The sequence below is a fragment of the Spea bombifrons genome, chromosome 1 (genome assembly GCF_027358695.1).
Source record: "Spea bombifrons isolate aSpeBom1 chromosome 1, aSpeBom1.2.pri, whole genome shotgun sequence".
NCBI lineage: Eukaryota > Metazoa > Chordata > Amphibia > Anura > Pelobatidae > Spea > Spea bombifrons.
In genome coordinates, this window is record NC_071087.1 from 160,056,948 (window position 1) to 160,074,605 (window position 17,658).

At 42.9% G+C, this 17,658-nt stretch overlaps 1 protein-coding gene across 1 annotated transcript in view; it reads left to right on the forward strand.

The window, feature by feature from the left end:
• Positions 1-10,673, forward strand: part of LOXHD1 (lipoxygenase homology PLAT domains 1) — a 62,642-nt gene extending 51,969 nt beyond the window's left edge. Inside the window, exons 34-46 of the mRNA XM_053454668.1 lie at positions 610-764; positions 1,839-2,048; positions 2,913-3,051; positions 3,292-3,500; positions 3,817-4,002; positions 4,430-4,557; positions 4,771-4,888; positions 5,181-5,358; positions 5,660-5,845; positions 8,176-8,346; positions 8,843-8,981; positions 9,444-9,605; positions 10,134-10,673. Coding sequence (XP_053310643.1) covers positions 610-764; positions 1,839-2,048; positions 2,913-3,051; positions 3,292-3,500; positions 3,817-4,002; positions 4,430-4,557; positions 4,771-4,888; positions 5,181-5,358; positions 5,660-5,845; positions 8,176-8,346; positions 8,843-8,981; positions 9,444-9,605; positions 10,134-10,614 — 2,462 coding nt within the window. The 3' untranslated portion in view covers positions 10,615-10,673. The remainder of the gene's footprint in view (positions 1-609; positions 765-1,838; positions 2,049-2,912; positions 3,052-3,291; positions 3,501-3,816; positions 4,003-4,429; positions 4,558-4,770; positions 4,889-5,180; positions 5,359-5,659; positions 5,846-8,175; positions 8,347-8,842; positions 8,982-9,443; positions 9,606-10,133) is intronic.
• Positions 10,674-17,658: the final 6,985 nt, after the last annotated feature.

Sequence of the window (17,658 nt, forward strand, 5' to 3'; positions counted from 1 at the left end):
GGCTCCTGGGGCTAAGACGAGACCAACGACTGATTAAGGCTCGAGTCTTTACAGCAGGAGAAAAAAAAACCGGGCGACTAGACGGGCAAAATGGGTCTGATCTGCTGGAAAATTCTATTTTTCGATTGTAACTGAATTATAGACAGAAGGAGGTCAAAGTTCCGATAAGCCTCAGTAATAATAAAATTAATGTTAATAAAGCTCACCGGCGCATTAACCTTCCTCGCCTTTATCCAAGAGCACGTGATCCGCCTTCGAAGAGGTATTATCATTATTTCTGGGTCATTTTCCTGCTCGCGGTTTTCACATATTTATGATAATTGTAAAAACCATGTCAGATTATTTGTGAAACACGTCAAAATCGTTTACAGGCTCTGCCGCGGTATCTATGGTAACCTGCAGTGATATGTTCTTTGGATGAAGGTTTTTTTAATACAAAATACATATTTGTATTTAAAAAAATAATAATTTTTTCCTGTTTTTTTTGACACCGTTTATTGAAACGCAGATTATGTTTTTATTAATAATATATATAATAATAATATATATGTATAATATGAATGATACCGGTGTCGCGGGATAACTCTGCTCGTGCTATTGTGTTTCCAGCGCACACGTACAGCGTGTCGGTATTCACCGGTGACATCTACGGGGCCGGGACGGACGCCAACGTCTTCCTCACCGTCTACGGAGATTTGGGGGATACCGGGGAGAGGAAGCTCAGCAAGTCCGAGACTAATTCCAACAAGTTTGAGAGAGGACAGGTAGCTACCGCCAGCGGCTGAGCGATTGTAGGCTTTGCCCACCACGTTAAAAGAGGGTCCCCATCCCCTTCTTATTCCTCTCTTTCATGCTTGCACCCTGGGCTAGCAGGAGCTCAAGGTGGGATGCCATGACCCCAAGGTAGATGGATTCTATGATAAAATAAAGGAGAACAATCTCACAAACGCAGTCAAAAGACTTGCTCCAAAGGGTGGTGGTTTGACAAAGTTAGTTGTGTACCTGCAACTTGGCCTGCGCTTTACCCCAGGTGGCTCACCCACCCTTATCCATTGGCCAAGGGGTCAATCTCAAGATTCCGCAGCACTCTTGCTTGGATACAAAATTACCAGAAAATTTGCATCGATATACAAAATTGACATTAACGTTAAGACATGTTAGGAGATATTGGTAGTAAAGGAGTAGATGGCCCTATTCTTGTGAGCTTACAATCTATTAATAGGTGGAATGAGACACTGATAGGGTGAGGATGATTTGATTGTAGCGAGGGTGATGGGGAGAAGTCTGTGGCCTCTGGAAGGTGGGAAAAAAAGACTAGATTTTGTTATTTGTGCATACCGCCCAACTTCTACCACCGGCGACGGAGTTTGGGAGGTAGAGTGTCACTCAAGGCAGCACGTTTCTGCGCATGCACAGTACATCCCGAACCCCGCTGCGCTTATACCACTGCCCTAAAAGGTGGGAGGTAGAACTCGATGGGGCATCAGGGTAGAGTGGCAAAATCTGGACTGTCCCGCACAAAGCGGGACAGTCGGGAGGCATGCGCCTCTTTGCAAGAATTAGAATAGAATCGTCATATTATTTACCCAGAAAGGTGCAACGTGTTGGGGTCCTCACGGGGCAAAATAATTACCCCAAATGTAAAAGCGATCGCACGCGTGGAAATGCATGGGGTTGGCTGTAGACTGACAGCGCCCCTGCGATTTTAACTAACGATATACCAGGTACGTCACTGCTCCCTGGTCAGGAAGGGGTTAATGTGCTCCAGATATTTGGGATAAATCTCTTTTTTTATACGTTCTGCAGTCTTTAGACCTCTGTTTTCTTGCGTCCGTTAGGTGGATAAGTTCACGATAGAGGCCGTCGATCTGGGCACCATTTTCAAGATTAAGATCCGGCACGATAACGCGATGCTGAACCCCGACTGGTACCTGGAGAGAGTGGAGATCTTAAACGAAAGCACGGAGGAGACCTATTTATTCGTCTGCGAGCGCTGGCTCTCCACCAAGAAAGAAGACAAGAGAATCGAAAGGATCCTTTACGAGAAGGTATTGAGCTTTCTGCCGGCCGGCGAGAAGATGAGTCGGTTCTATTGATCCGGCTTTCACTGGGATTCAGACATTGAGCTGATGCCAAGCAGGTGGATATCTGTTAGCACGGCACATTAGAGGCTAAGAAAGTGCATTTTAGGCAAAAAAACAGTGCTGCTGACAGTCTCAGGCCATTAAACATTCCCATGAATTATTTGGCAGTGTATTTCTTCACCGAGTGGGAGGTGCATAGGTGGAACAGCCTTAAAGCAGACGTGGTAGAGGCTAACACAGTGAGGGAATGTAAACATGCATGGGCCAGGTGTAAGGATATTATATCCCCAATATAAGTCAAGACCAAGGACCGAATAAGGCTCGAGATCTTAAGCTTCTAGACTTCTGTCTGTTATATTAACAATAACTCCTCTGTTCCAATGGCCCTTTATCACTCCCATCACTCCTGTGTTCCAACGGCCCTTTATCACTCCCATCACTCCTGTGTTCCAAGGGCCCTTTATCACTCCCATCACTCCTGGGTTCCAATGGCCCTTTATCACTCCCATCACTCCTGTGTTCCAACGGCCCTTTATCACTCCCATCACTCCTGTGTTCCAATGGCACGTTGTGTTCGTTAATCCAAGTTTAAGTTTAAAAGGCTAATTGATCGTTAGAAACCCTTTTGCAATTATGTTACAGCCAGAAATGTCCTTGTTTTCCATGAAAACAAGCTGAGTGACCCCAAACTATTGCACAGTAGTGTATGTCAGAGTAAAACATCCCAAACATTCTTCATGGTGGGAAATCTTGGCCAAATCCAGTCCAAGTCCAATCTAGTTAAATTCTCCTTCTCTGGATCTTGACGCTTCTTTCTGCTTCCGTCAGGATTATGATGGAGAACGAACCAGCCTGGGCAGTTCATCAAAAAGTCATTGGGGATCGTCCCTCAGCCTCAGGAGCCAAGACAACAACGCCAACGTCAAGGGCCGAAACAGTGTAGACGGCTCTCTGCAGGAAGGACAAAGTACGATGTATTGGGATACGGGGAAGTTGCTTTAATCATTTATATCTGGAGGGTTCTTTGTTCCGGGTTTATTGTTTGACTTTCATACTCAAATGTTACACCAAGAGGAAAAACATAATGGAGGAAATAATCGTGTATATAAGTTAAGATGTCTGCTTTTTGTAGTTGTGATGAGCCATGTTGAAAGTGACACGGCTACTTTAAAGATAGCAAGCGATTCATAGTCCATATTTGTTTCAGTGATCCCTTATCACATCACCATCACCACTGGCCAGGACCGAGACGGAGGCACGGACAGCCGGGCCTACGTCATCATCATGGGAGCGCAGAAAACGAAAACAGAGAGGCTTTGGCTGGATCTCCCGAAAGAGAAGAAAGGTTTTGCGCCGGGCTCCGTGGAGAAGTTCTCGGTGGTGGGACTCGACGTGGGCGAGATCAAAAGAATGGAGGTGAATTATATCTGTCTTGAGACGACTGGATACAAACAAAAACGGCATGAAGAACGCATTTAATTGTTTGGACTTTGTTACTTATTTTGCATCCAAGGCCTTAGTTGAAAGGCCACGTTGTCAGTCAATAAAGCCAACAAGCCACTTGAAGGGCCCAGTATCCAACATGTTGCTAACCCGAGCTCTTTGATGTTCCATATCATTAAATATGTTTTCTGTTCCAAATTATGCTAAATACATCGATATTAAATGATCCTCCATTTTCCCCCCATATTTCCTACTTATTATTTTATTTATTTGTTGTTATTCCTCACAGCTGGGTCATGATGGGTCAACTCCAGAGAGCTGTTGGCTAGTGGAAGAAATACAGCTTAACGTCCCTACCAAAGGAGTCATGTATACCTTTGTATGCAAATGTTGGTTTGCCAAAGACAGAGGAGATGGTTTGACTGCACGCGTCTTCAATATGCTGGATGCAAATGCCATTACGATTGGCCATAAGGTACGTCGATGACTCCAACAACCAACAAAACACTTTTCACCTTAGTTGCTAGTATGGTATTCCACGTCTCCTTTGTTACAGGTGTTCTGGGAGGACTAGCTCAGCTTTCATGTATAACCTGACGAAGTCCCATTAGCCTCACCAAAGGGGCAGCCAATATGGTCCTATGGTCTATTAAGACAGCGTGTCATAAGAGCTATAGGCCAAAGGGACTGGGTTGTCAGAGCTGTAATTAATAATAACTGGATGGTCAGGTGTTAATTATTATTATTCCTTTTGGGGGGAATGCTAATTAATATTCATGAGCATTTGTGTGGAATCAATGCATTCTTTCATGAGCATTCCCTGTTGAGTACATTGTAATATTGACCCCATATTGTAGATCAACGTGAAGCCATTAAGCTCGCCGTCTTCTGCCACTTTCTAGATTCTGTACGAGGTCACCGTTGTCACCGGTGATGTTCCGAATGGTGGAACCGATGCCAATATTTATATGACGTGCTTTGGAGCCAGCGGGAGCTCGGAGGAAATGATTCTGCCAAAATGCGGAGACAGGTATGGAATTGTAGAATGCCGTGTGGCAATTTATACCAAGACAATGAGGGGTTTCCAGATCTCCTCCCATCAGCGCAAGAGAATGTGACGGCCAATAAAAGATATGTAGACCTCATTAAATGACTGGTAATGACACGTTGTCTTGTGTAACTTGACCTTGTTCTTCACTGGAACCTGTCTGGTCCAAGAGCATTGACCATGTCTTCTTCTTAGGTTTGAGAGAGGCCAACGAGACACTTTTGTCATGGAGATCGCAGATATCGCACCCCTGAAGAAGATGAGGATACGTATCGATGGGAAGGGCAGCCGTCCTGAATGGTTTCTTGAAAAGGTAGCAGACATCTTTTGTTCCTCACATAAATGTATAACGCTGTGTAGTGTTCGGCCAAATAAACTTATCATGAAGGGGTATATAGATAAACACTCTGAAGCTGGGGGTCCAAAACCAATCTTTAAAAGCCGTCCAAAGAGAGAACCTCGATGCAATACCATGACCCGTTGCTTTTCCCTTAAGGTTATACACCGGTCAAACTCAACAATCCTGAATAGTTTGAGTTTGATCTTTCTTTTAGGGGGGGCAGTAGATTAGTAGGATCAATGACAGCCTCACTTGTTCTTGTCAGATCGTTCTGAAGAACACGGTGACCGAGGAGGACACAACCTTTACGTACGGAGACTGGCTGTCAAAGACCAAAGGTGAGAAGAAGGCATTGTCCTGTGAAATGGCTGCTGTGGTGGACGACGAAGAGATGGTGGACACCACTACGTACATCATCAATGTCAGGACCAGCGATGTTACAGGTTGGTCATATAAGATGCTCCAAGAGGTATTCATGGACAAACAAACAATCTCCCATCAGGCTTTTCACTGAATGAGTAAATAGAACGTGTTCTTCACTCAGTGGATAAGTGGAAGACTTACTAAAGTAATAAAAACTGACTCTTGGCATGATGACTGTGGTGAAGGATCATGGGAACTGTAGTCCTCACCAGTCGGAGTGCATAAGGTCGGCCGCCACTGATATAATGCTATACTTGAGCGTGTGGGAGTTATTACACGTCGAGTTATTTCTGTATCTATTGGAGACCTTCTTCATTTCAGGCGCTGGTACGGATGCCAACGTGTTCTTGGTCGTTTTTGGAGAGAATGGGGACTCGGGAACGCTGGCACTGAAGCAATCAAATAATTCCAACAAGTTTGAAAGAAATCAGATGGATGTTTTCAGGTTCCCTGATATGCTGAGCCTTGGAGACCTCTGCAAAGTCCGTGTCTGGCACGATAACTCGGGTAAGAGTGTCCGCAGAATCCACACACACGCATACAAGCGTAGTAGTTTTTTGGACTGTTCATGAGTCTGCTTGAAAACATCATATTTGGGATTAAACATGAGAATCTTAGAATAAGGTAATCTATGGAGTCTTTGTGGGGCCAGGACACTTTTAGGTCTATTCACTAAGAAGTTGGGTTAACTCCACTGACCCGTGTGGACCGCAGTCGCATGCCTTCACATGCTAACACTAATCCGTCAGATGTTTGGGTGGGTCCTGCAGCGTGAACTTCCACACCTCGTCTGAAACAAAATCAGCCCCCTCGCATTACACTTAAAATAAAAAAATCCAGGACCCCTTATTGACTAAGGGGGCAATGATCCTCCACCCTTTTTGTCATGGAGTTGAATGGGGGTAACTAAATAAGCATGGGGGGGAGTTTATGACCCTTTATACCCACCTTTTTGCCATAGTCTGCTAGCTGAAAAAATATTTTTTCCCCATCCCCCACATCTTTAAACCCCTAGGTTAGGGACGATCCAATGCGCCCTTTTGGATGAGGAGCATGGGCAGTGATAATCACTGCGCACGACTTTGGCACCCAAAAGGTGCAACCCGTAAAAAACAGGTCACCTGATCATGCAAATACATTTGGGTTAAACCCTGCCCCTAGCCACGCCTCCAACAATGCCCCCATGAAATGTATCGATTGGGCCATTTGTAACTGTGTAGCTAATTCAGTAGTTGACGGGTAAAACTCCCAACCCCCTCCCAAGGGACACTTTTGAGCTCTCCCTTCTATGCCGAGTTTGTTTTAAAGAGCTTCAGCTCTCCCACCTACCCCCAAGATTCCTTTCAATGGATTCTGGGACCCCCCCTCCGGACTCTGTTAGAGTCTTGGGGGGGACCCCAATGCTTCTTGACTCACTGAGTATACCCAAGGGGCCCCTGAATACTGGTTGGAGAGGGGCCTGGTATTTTGTGTTCCAAAAATGACGAGAGGCTTCATTGAAGAAGGAGGTCTTAAAAGATTTTTTGAAGGACTCGAGAAATGGCATGGTTGGAATCCACTACAAAATACCAAAAAAATAATACAGTGTGACGCCTGGTATTTAATGAAATATTAATAATAGACGGGCCGCGGACTCGCTTCTTCATCAGCATTCAGAGCTTTGTGGGACTCGTTTGGATAGTGTTATGTGTCTTAATAACCCCCGCCTGTCAGTAAAGCACTAATTATAAACCAGGCTGGGGGAACAGCACGGATACAATGTCTCTTCATGTCTTTTAAAGTGTTGGATCTGCTTTCATTAAAATTCTCACAAGACATCTGTTTTTTTACCAAGAAGAAGACATTTGAAATTAATTTCGAAGGCGGCAGTTTTGCAGTAGAAAATGTACTTTGTCATCTGGGATTTGTGTTAAAATCTGGACTGGTGAAATACTCTCTGTAATTCTTTCTGTTACATGGAGACATTCATAGCCAGTGAAAATACTGTAATAAATCAAATGGACCCCATTGGTCCATTGCCCCCGCCCCATCCGGGTAATTCACATATGCAGTGGCACACATATTTACACACATACACTTATACACTCATGCTAACACCTACTCCCCCTCACACACACTTACATTCATGCTAACACATGTACATTCATGCTCACACACGCACACATACATGCTATCACACACTTACACATGCATATTCATGCTCATACATTTATTAATACACATTCATGCCAACACACACACATATACATTCATCCTAACATACACACATTCATTCACCCTCTCATCCATGCACTCTCACTCTAACATACATACAATTATACATACATTTACTATTAAATTATTACTCTTCCTTATCAACTTTTAGCTACTTGCCTGTTTATAATCATCTTAGGGAGGGTAATATTTTGAGAATATTCCTTATTAAAACCACCTGCGATTATCAAACCAAAATGTAATCGAAAGAATGTGGGATACGGCCTGTAGACCAGGTACAAAATTACAAAAATGATGCATGAAAACGGAGATTGTGGGAAAAATATTAACCTACTTTCCACAATCCTGATCTCCCTAGAGGATTTGTTTTCAGGCGAGAATCTAATATTGTTCACCTCATCCAATGATTGGTTAAAAACAATCAGCCAATCAGGAAGACGACGTTCTAAATGAAACAATGTTGCAAAAACAAAACCTAAACATTCTAAAATATCCAACAAATGGGCAAGTGATTATTCCATTTATATTACCATAATATCAGTGTTATGTCAGTGCTATTCTACTTTGTTGAGTTTGTGGAGTTTTTGTGCCCTAATTATGAATATATTACTTTTTTTTTTAAGGTATCGGCCCCGGCTGGCACTTGGAATTTATAGAAGTAAAGGATGAAACGATGAATAAGACGTTCCGGTTCCAATGCGACCGCTGGCTGGCAAAGAATGCAGACGATAAGCAGATCATAAGAGAGCTTGCTTGTGCCAATAACGATATACTGGATCTAAAAGAACGTACATGTATGTGCCATCCCTTGGTCAGGAGCCAAGACATAACTAAGACGAACCTCTACCTAGTATCAAGCCACATTTCTGTGTTAGAAGTAAAATAAGACTTAAAGATGTTTCACCCGCTGCAGATTCCAGCTCTTTTAGAAATAAATGTCACATTGAAAAACTACAATTATCAATGGTAGATAGGTGGAACAGCCTCCCAGCAGAAGTGGTAGAGGGTAATACAGCGAGGGGATTTAAACATGCATGGGATAGGCATACGGCTCCTGAATCTAAGACGAGGCAAATGATCGATTAAGGTCTGAGACTAGATCTGCCATCAAATTCTATGTTTTTGCATCAAATTTTGCACCATGCATCTTCACAAAGAAAATTAAGTTTTCATTGCTTTCTTTGCACACTTGGCTACAATGTATTAAGTGCACGGACCGGATCCACGCTGAGGTGGCATTTCCTAATGGCAGCTGTCGTTATTCTATCACGCGTGTTTTTTTTTCTTCAGCGTATGAAATTGTGACGGTGACAAGTGACCGAGACGATGCAGAAACCAAGGAAAACGTCTGGATCATCTTAGAGGGGAAGAAAGGCAGGTCCAAAGAGTTTCTGCTGGAAAACTCATCCAAAAAGAGAAGATTTGCACGGTAAGTACTGGCCATCTGCTTGAGATGCTTCCGGTGGTCTTCTCCATCTCTAATTGTCCTTACCCTTCTTTAATATTCGCTTCTCATTGTCCTGTTATGGGTGGCCAGCTATCTCCATCATCACAAGCTTCTCTTTGCCCTTCTTTCTCTAGCTTTTTCCTTCCTGATCTCTTCTTCCTCCCCTGACGTCTCCTTTATATTTGTGTCTCTCACCTTTGTTTTCTGCCCTTCTCTCTCCTCCATACCTCGCTCCTCCCCAGCGTTCTCTCCCTTTTATCTCATTCTTTCCGCTGTCTCCTCTGCTCTCTCTCCTCCATCTCTAGATCCTTCTTCTTCATTGTGTTCTTCACTTCCTGTTCCTCCTTTCTTCTCAACTTCATCTATGTTTGCCTTTTTTTCACTAATATACAGATATTGGGTGTTTTTCTTGCTCATAATCTTTCTTTCCTCCGGAATTTGCAGGAACGCGACAGACGTCTTTAAATTTTCCTCGAAGAACATTGGCGACGTTGCTGCCATTTGTGTTGGCCTTTGTCCTAAAGACGGAAGGAAATTCTCCCCCAAACCAGATCTGTATTGGCATGTGAAAGAGATCACCGTCACGGAGACTGAACTTGGGAACCAGTGAGTGCTCGCTTCTTTGAGTTTTACAAGGTCTTTTCTTTGTAGGCGATATCTGAGACGGGTGGATGTGGCCTAACGGTTGCTCTGCCTAAAGTTCATGAATTAGTCCGTAAGCAACATGATCCCATCTAGTAGTAATCACATGCGCCACTAGTGATGTATTTACCTTTGACGCCACCCTAGGCCCGATGTCAGGCAGCGCGCCCAATTGCCTCCCCCTCCATATGATGTCATATCCCTTAGGGCTTGGTCCTATAGGGCTTGGTCCTATAGGATATAGAGGTTGTGCTGAGCTGGCACAGCCTCCATTGTGTAAATAGGCTGGTTGGAGAGATCTTTGACCCCCCTTTTAATGCCCCATTGTGCAGCGGAACCCCGGGAGACTTGATCACCCGAGAGGACGATCTGCCTCTACTCTCATTGTTTTAGCAGACTGAGCCTTAACCTCTAGAAATAGTTGGTAGGAAACCTGTCGAGCCTCGACTTGACGTTCCTCAAATGTTCTGATCCGATATTTTTGTTCCACAGATATATTTTTCACTGCAATGCCAAGATCCCGCTCCGTAACAAGAGAGATGATTACAAAGTCTTCGAGTGTGCCAAGACCATAGAGAGCTTTGCCAGCCGTGCCCGTAGCCTGGTTCCCGTCAAATACGAGGTCATCGTTGTCACCGGTTTCGAGAAGGGAGCGGGAACAGATGCCAACGTCTTCCTCACCATGTACGGCTCCAACGGGGACTCGGGGCAGCACTCTCTAAAGCAGAAGATGCGCAATCTGTTTGAGCGCGGGAAGACCAACCGGTTTTACATCGAGACCTTGGACTTGGGAGAGCTGAAAAAAGTGCGAGTGGAACACGATAACAGCGGCATCAATCCCGGCTGGCTCCTGGAGAGGGTTGAGGTCACCAATTCCGCCACGGGCGTCACTACCATATTCCCCTGTGGCAAGTGGCTGGACAAGAAGAGAGGAGATGGCCAGATCTGGAGAGAATTGTTTCCAAGATACTAATGCGTGTTCATTGACAACCAACGCAATGAGGTTAATTAACCCCTTAATGACAAAGCCCGTACATGTATGGGCTTAAAATGCATTGTTTTCAATGGGTTTAGGGACCGCCCATTGTCCTTAAGGGGTTAATGCAAAGATCATAAAACATTCCACCGGCCATGCGCTTTATAACTTATTATATTTCTTTTCTATTTATATATGATTATTTACTGTATGCTTATATGTTGTATACTCAGGGTTTGTACAAAGATAAACTACTTTTTCGTGGCATCGATCCATTTCTCTACTTCTGAATCACGACTACCAAAACTTGGGTACAATTGTGTTAGGAAACAATGTATCCATTAAAAGTCCAGATGATATATTTTGGTATGGAATCCTTGTTTTTGGTAAATCGGGTTATTTTCCAGTCCGTCAGTACATTGATATGGTAGTGTACCAGTTGGATTAAATTCCTTTTACTTTACTTGGCCAATATTTCTCTGACCCCGTAGGAGATCCTTTGTCCCGCCTGCATTTACGTTGGACGTTTTTGGCAACTCTGGAATCCATATAGTATTTCGCTTTTTGGAAACAAAGGTTACGCTTTTTCAATCAGAATTTATTCCTAATTCATGTCCTCTGGAGATAATATTTTTAGGAAAAATTAAAATGGAAAAAATAATTAAAGAAAATAAAGATCTTTTGGAGCAAGTCAATTACAGAAGTGTATATAGTGTATATCACAAAAATGGCCTGCATGTTTTTCGTTTCTCATGTCTGCTCTATCTTTCTTTACTCTCCCTCGCCCCACTTTCTTCTTTCTTTCTTTCTTTCTTCCTCGCTTCATTCTCCCCCTCTCTTTCTGCAGTTTCCTACTTCTATCTTCTACCTCTCGCTCTTCTCTCTGCATTTTCACTCCTCTTTCTTCCTTTCTTCTCTTTCTTCTCTCTTTCCCTTTCTTTTATTTCATCTCTCATCTCATTTCCTTGTCTTTCTTTTCTACCTTCTCTCTCTCCCCTCTCTCTCTTTTTTCTCACACTATTCTCCTTTTCTGCTTCTACTTCATCACCACCTTTCTTCTTATACCTCCCTCTCTCTTCTCTCTGCCTCTCTTTCTCTACATTTTGCTCTCATTCACTTTGCTTCCTTTTGCTTTCCTCTTGTTCCACTCTCCCTCTCTTTTTCTTCAGCTCTTCTGCCTCCAACACACCCTATCCACTAAATTAACACTATTTGGCAGACTCCGGCCCCCATCCGGCATTAAGGGTTTAGCATTAGGCTATTATATATTTTATATATATATATATATATATATATATATATAGGTGCATACAAAATAATTTTGGCACCCAGTACCTATTTTAACTTTGGGTACAATTACTTTGAGAATAGTTTTCCATAGTTATTTAAAAAGCAAGATCAAGGTCGCCTCCAAGGTGCTTATACCTGCTATAGATCCCTCCGTCTGCTTATAACTTACAACAGAAAGAAATATTGATCGCCTCTGATACGTAACCAGAAGGGTTAACCCCGATGTAGTCCCTGGAGCAGCAGAAGATGTATAATTGGCGTATACCAGGTACTAAGCTTTTTATATGTCGAACTTATATATTTATATAGAACCTAAAGATGAAGAGGAATGGGGGATCTGTGATTCCCCCGGCTCTGCCGGTAAGATATGGATTATCTTATTGTAGCTTTTGTTCCGCCGAGGCACATCTCTGCGTCAGTAACCGTCTTTATTGTTGTGTTCCGAGCTCTTTAAAGTCCTCCAAACTATTCAGCCGGCGCGCAGCATGGATGCTATCAATTGATCTCGCCGGGTTGAAAAGCTGCCTTTCGCGTTTGAAGCATTAATAATTAAAATTACTGCGGGGTGTGACTATTTATTCTCCAGCAGCCCAACTGCCATCCGCTGTGTATTGCACCGAACCCCAGCTTTTAAAGGGTTAAAGTAATATGTAGCTATGAAATGTGCTGCAGTCTACTACCCCAGTTATTATTACATTCCCCGGAAGACTTTTTTGGGTTTGTGCATGAAAGTATGTAGATACCGGATCAAAATTACTAAAGGATTCTGTGCTGCCTGCCCTCCGTACCAGTTAGTTCTAGGTCTGGGGTTCTGTACTGTTTGCCCTCCATGCCAGATAGTTCTAGATCTGGGGTTCTGTGCGATTTGCCCTCCATGCCAGATAGTTCTAGATCTGGGGTTCTGTGCGGTTTGCCCGCCATGCCAGATAGTTCTAGGTCTGTGACCCTGTGCTGTTTGCCCTCCATGCTAGTTAGTTCTGGATATGGCATATTATGGTGCTTGCCCTCCATGCCAGATAGTTCTAGATCAGGGATATTATGGTGCTTGCCCTCCATTTGTCCTAAGTCTGGGATACCATCTTGCCAACCCTACATGACAGTTCTAGATCAGTGATATTATGCTGCCAGCCCTCCATGCCAGTTAGTTCTAGATAAGGGATATTATGCTGCCGGCCCTCCATACCAGATAGTTCTAGGTCTGGGGTTCTGTGTTGTTTGCCCTCCATGCCAGATAGTTCTAGGTCTGTGATCCTGTGCTTTTTGCCCTCCATGTCAGATAGTTCCAGATCTGTAATTTTGTGCTGTTTGCCCTCCATGCCAGTTAGTTCTAGATCAGTGATAATATGCTGCCAGCCCTCCGTGCCAGTTAGTTCTAAGTCTGTGATCCGGTGCTGTTTGCCCTCCATGCCAGTTAGTTCTAGATCTGGGGATATTATGGTGCTTGCCCTCCGTGACAGTAAGTCCTAGGTCTGGGATTCCGTTGTGCTTGCCCTCCATGCCAGTTAGTTCTATGTCCTCCATGCCACTTTCTTCTTGGTATTATTTACATCTGTGATTATATATTTCTGGAATCTCGGTGCTCGGTGTTCGTGGTTTCGGAGAGCCCACTCTGGCCCACTCTGGCCCAGTTACTTTTTACAGTATAATACATTCATTTCTTACAAAGCAAACCTTATCCGTGTTTTATGCCTCCCCAGAGAGATCCGGAAACCAAATAGTTCCTTAAATAACAAATAAAGGATCATCCCGACCGTGCCGGCTGGTGAAAGGGGCGCTATTCCGTTTCATTATGTTGGCTATGTTACTTACCCGCTCCGTACCGCAATGCAGGAGTATCTCCACGCGGCGCGAATACATTATTAATATAATAACTCTCAGAGGCTGATCAATCGGCTCGTTTCCTCTCCGCGTGTTTATTACATGATTCTGTAACCCGCGTGTTCAGCGTCTCACTTTGTTAAAAGTAAATTGTTCCTACGGCGAATCTGGGGAGAGAACGAATTCCCGGCGGCTGAGAAACTAATTGTCTCCCCCTCCCCCAACTTGATTGTCGAACTCATCCCAAAAAGCAGTTTATAAACCCGAGCGATCGGATGTTCTAGGCCCGCGGCAGCGATGGGAATTACATTGTGTTCTGAATCCGGAAACCACCCCCGGGCAGATAAAAACCTCTTCTTCGGAACCCTGGTTGCCCAAATGAAGAAGAAATCTAAGACGGTTTCGCTTTCAAATGAAATTAAGGGTATTGTCGATAGCCGCAAGGGCTTCTGGGAGAGAGACGGGCTTGAAGTGCCAATTAAATGGAGCATAGGAACATGGAACGTGTTATAAGAGCGATCAATACCGCCGATCTGTATAACTCAATAAAGGCTGAAAACAACCCCCTCTAAACCTAGGTAGTCTCGAAGAGAAAATATATTTAAAATGGCATTTAACCTGTAAAGTACCCCAAAACCCATATATATATATATATATATATATATAGGTTAGTTTCATCTATAAGCACCATTTTATAGGTGTCTGTTATGTATGGAAGTATATGGCCTCTGCGGCCTCCATCTTTATAAGCCTCCATAGACTTTATGGAGGCCGTGCTGACTCAGCATAGGCTTCCATGGTATACATGGGCCGATGGTGATCATCCCTCTGCTCGGCACGAATACTTTAACCTGTTGCACCGCGTTCTGGAACATAACAGGTTAAAGTATTCAGCTTTAACAGAGGGGATGATTTAACCTCCAGGTTTAATTCCCAGGAAGACCCCGCGGGCCACGTATCGCATCGCAGTAATAGCCTCGGAATTGGGAGGTTGGAAGAACTCTCCAGCGCGGACCCCCGGCTTTCTTTTCTCATAAACACTTAGTAGTCGGGGGACTCGGTCCGATCGCAGCGTTATCCAGGAGATCTATTGACGAATGGGATTGTTAATGGACTCTGGCAGCTGGAATTACTCTGAACAGTTAAGGCAAATGTAATGGGATAATGGGAGGCTCGGCACCGAGGCTTCGATTAAGATGTGTATCTAGAACACGGCAGCCCACCGCGTGTATGCCGACAATCTGCACAGGGGGATCGTTCCTTTTCCCATTAGGAGCGCCTACTACACTCAGCCGACAGTAATAGAAATTATGTAAATTACAGCCTTCCCCTGTAGCAGGGGGGTCCGCGTTTCTTCTGCAGTCAGTCACTTCATCAGAAATGTGTGTGTGCGGGGGCCGCGCTCGATTTTCATTGAGAGAAAATATTTAGCTGTGTAGTGCGTGTTAATACAGGGTTAATATGGTAATAATGCAAAAAACAGTTGACAAACATCTGAACAAACGCGCACACAGACACTCAGCAGTGACACACACACACCCAGACACTCACACCAACATAACTAGACATTGGGCTCTAACACACACCCAGACACTCACACCAACACAACTAGACACTGAGCTCCAACACACCCAGACACACACACTCGACACTGAGCTCTCACACACCCAGACGCTCACACCAACACACACTAACACACACCCAGGCACTTATACAAACGCAGACACTCAAACTGACATAACCAGACACACACACATACTAACATATCCAGACACACAATTTCACTAACATACCCAGATACATACTTTCACTGTCATACCCAGACACACACATGCTAACATAATCAAAGACATGTGTTCACACACTAAGATACCCACACACACTAACATAGCCAGACAAATACACACGTTTACACCCTGAAATACCCACAAATACTAACATACCCGGAAACACAAACATACCCAGACAAAGACACGTTCACACACTAAGATACCCACACACACATATTAATATACTCAAACACACACATACATAGACACACAACTTACCTTGCAAAGCCTCAGCCCGTCTTTCATGCAGCTGGCCCGGCGGGTTTATAAAATAGACTTCAAAAAAGTAATTTTTAATGCCAATTTATTATTATTGCTGATGGTGTATGGCTGGGATCCAATATGTTTGCAGTTAAAGGGATGGTCTAGACCCCAGATTGCTTTTTTTTTTAATATGGGGAGGGAGGTTTGATCAGATAATTGCCACTTTCCTCCATGTTAATTGTGCCTGCCCTATAATAATATGGAGAATATTATTTGACAGCAGAGCGGCAGACTCGCGTTGGAGGTTCACCAGTGAAATTTGTATTTTCCAGAGAACCCGGATTAAGGAAAGGTTGTCTTTCTTCTTTCCTCTCTCTTCTTTCTTTGTTCACATTGGAGGATCGGGGAGAGGACGTCACCAGAAGCTTCTGGTGAGGTCCTACCTCCCATGGGTGGATTGGGGGAGAGGATGTCACTGGAAGCTCAGCTGTTTTGGTGAAGGTTCACCAGGAGGTTATGTATGCAGAGATACGGATGAAGAAAGAAGAGAGAAAAGAGAAAATAGAAGAGAGGAGAACAAGAAGATGCGAGACACAGAAGTGGAAGTAGTCAGCAGAGCTAGGGAGACATTCAGAGAGTATGAGAGTAAGAGGGAACAAAAACTAGAGTGTGAGAGCGTGAGTGAGAGTCTGAGAGAGTGTGAGAGAGTTAGTGACAGTGAGTGTCCAACAATTAATTTTGTTCCCGAATTTTAAATGACCTCCGATTTTCATCCGAAACAAACAAATGGACCAAAACAAACCGAAGATTTTGTCTGACTCGTTTTTGAAACACGTCTAATAATTATATATATTATATTATATTATATTATATATTATTATATATTGTTATTATTATATATTAATACATATTATACATACATACATATATAGTATACTAATTTGTTTCTAATGCAGTTGTTAATGATATAATAAAGAGTTGTAATATATTTTGTTCATTTTTGTATTTTTTATACATATATAAAATGGAAACAAAACGTTTAATAATGATTTTCTCTGCAGAAGAAGAAGCAGATAAGAATCCACACCAAAAAGAAACCACAGAACGAGAAGAATAGTTAGCAATGCAATTCAATTTATTAGTTATAAATAAAGTACAAAAAAATCCACGAAATGTGAATCTAAGCAGTTACACAATTTCTAATGTCTCGAGTCATCTTTAATGCACTATTGCTTTCATATTGATAATAAATATTCTTCTAGCTTTTTTTTTTCTATAAAATAGTCTATATGTAGCAAAATGTTGCACGGCACAAAACAGCAGTAGGATAACAACCGAGAATGACCCTTTCTCTGACCCACGTTATTAAATAACTTTTTTTTTCCCATCTCGTTTTTTAGAAAAAAATAAAATAAAATAAAAAAATAATAATAATAGGTTTTCCTATTTTATATCAAATTTGGCAAATGTACATGATAAAAATTAAATGATGAAAAAATAATGAATAAAATGCACAAACTAAAGCATGTCAGATTGACTCCTGCAGGCATCCATACATGCCATTGGCATTCTAACCAGCAGAGGGGGCTAGTGTGACCTCAACCGGAAAGGGGCGGAGTCAATGATCTCTGCAGAGCATTTCACTTAGAAAGACTCTGCATGGCGCAGAGAAGCAGTGATGTTTATTAGATCTTATAAGGATAGTCCTATCAAAAATATTAACCCTTAATATGCATTATTTTTTAGTTTTATTTGTATTTTTACTGCCAAACACATATATGACGCAGCTGCACATATATACATATATTATATATATATATTATTTAACAGGAAATGTGTTGATATTTTTCTTAGGGTAGTTCCTCTGATCATTTTAGGGTAAAATACAAAAATTCATGTT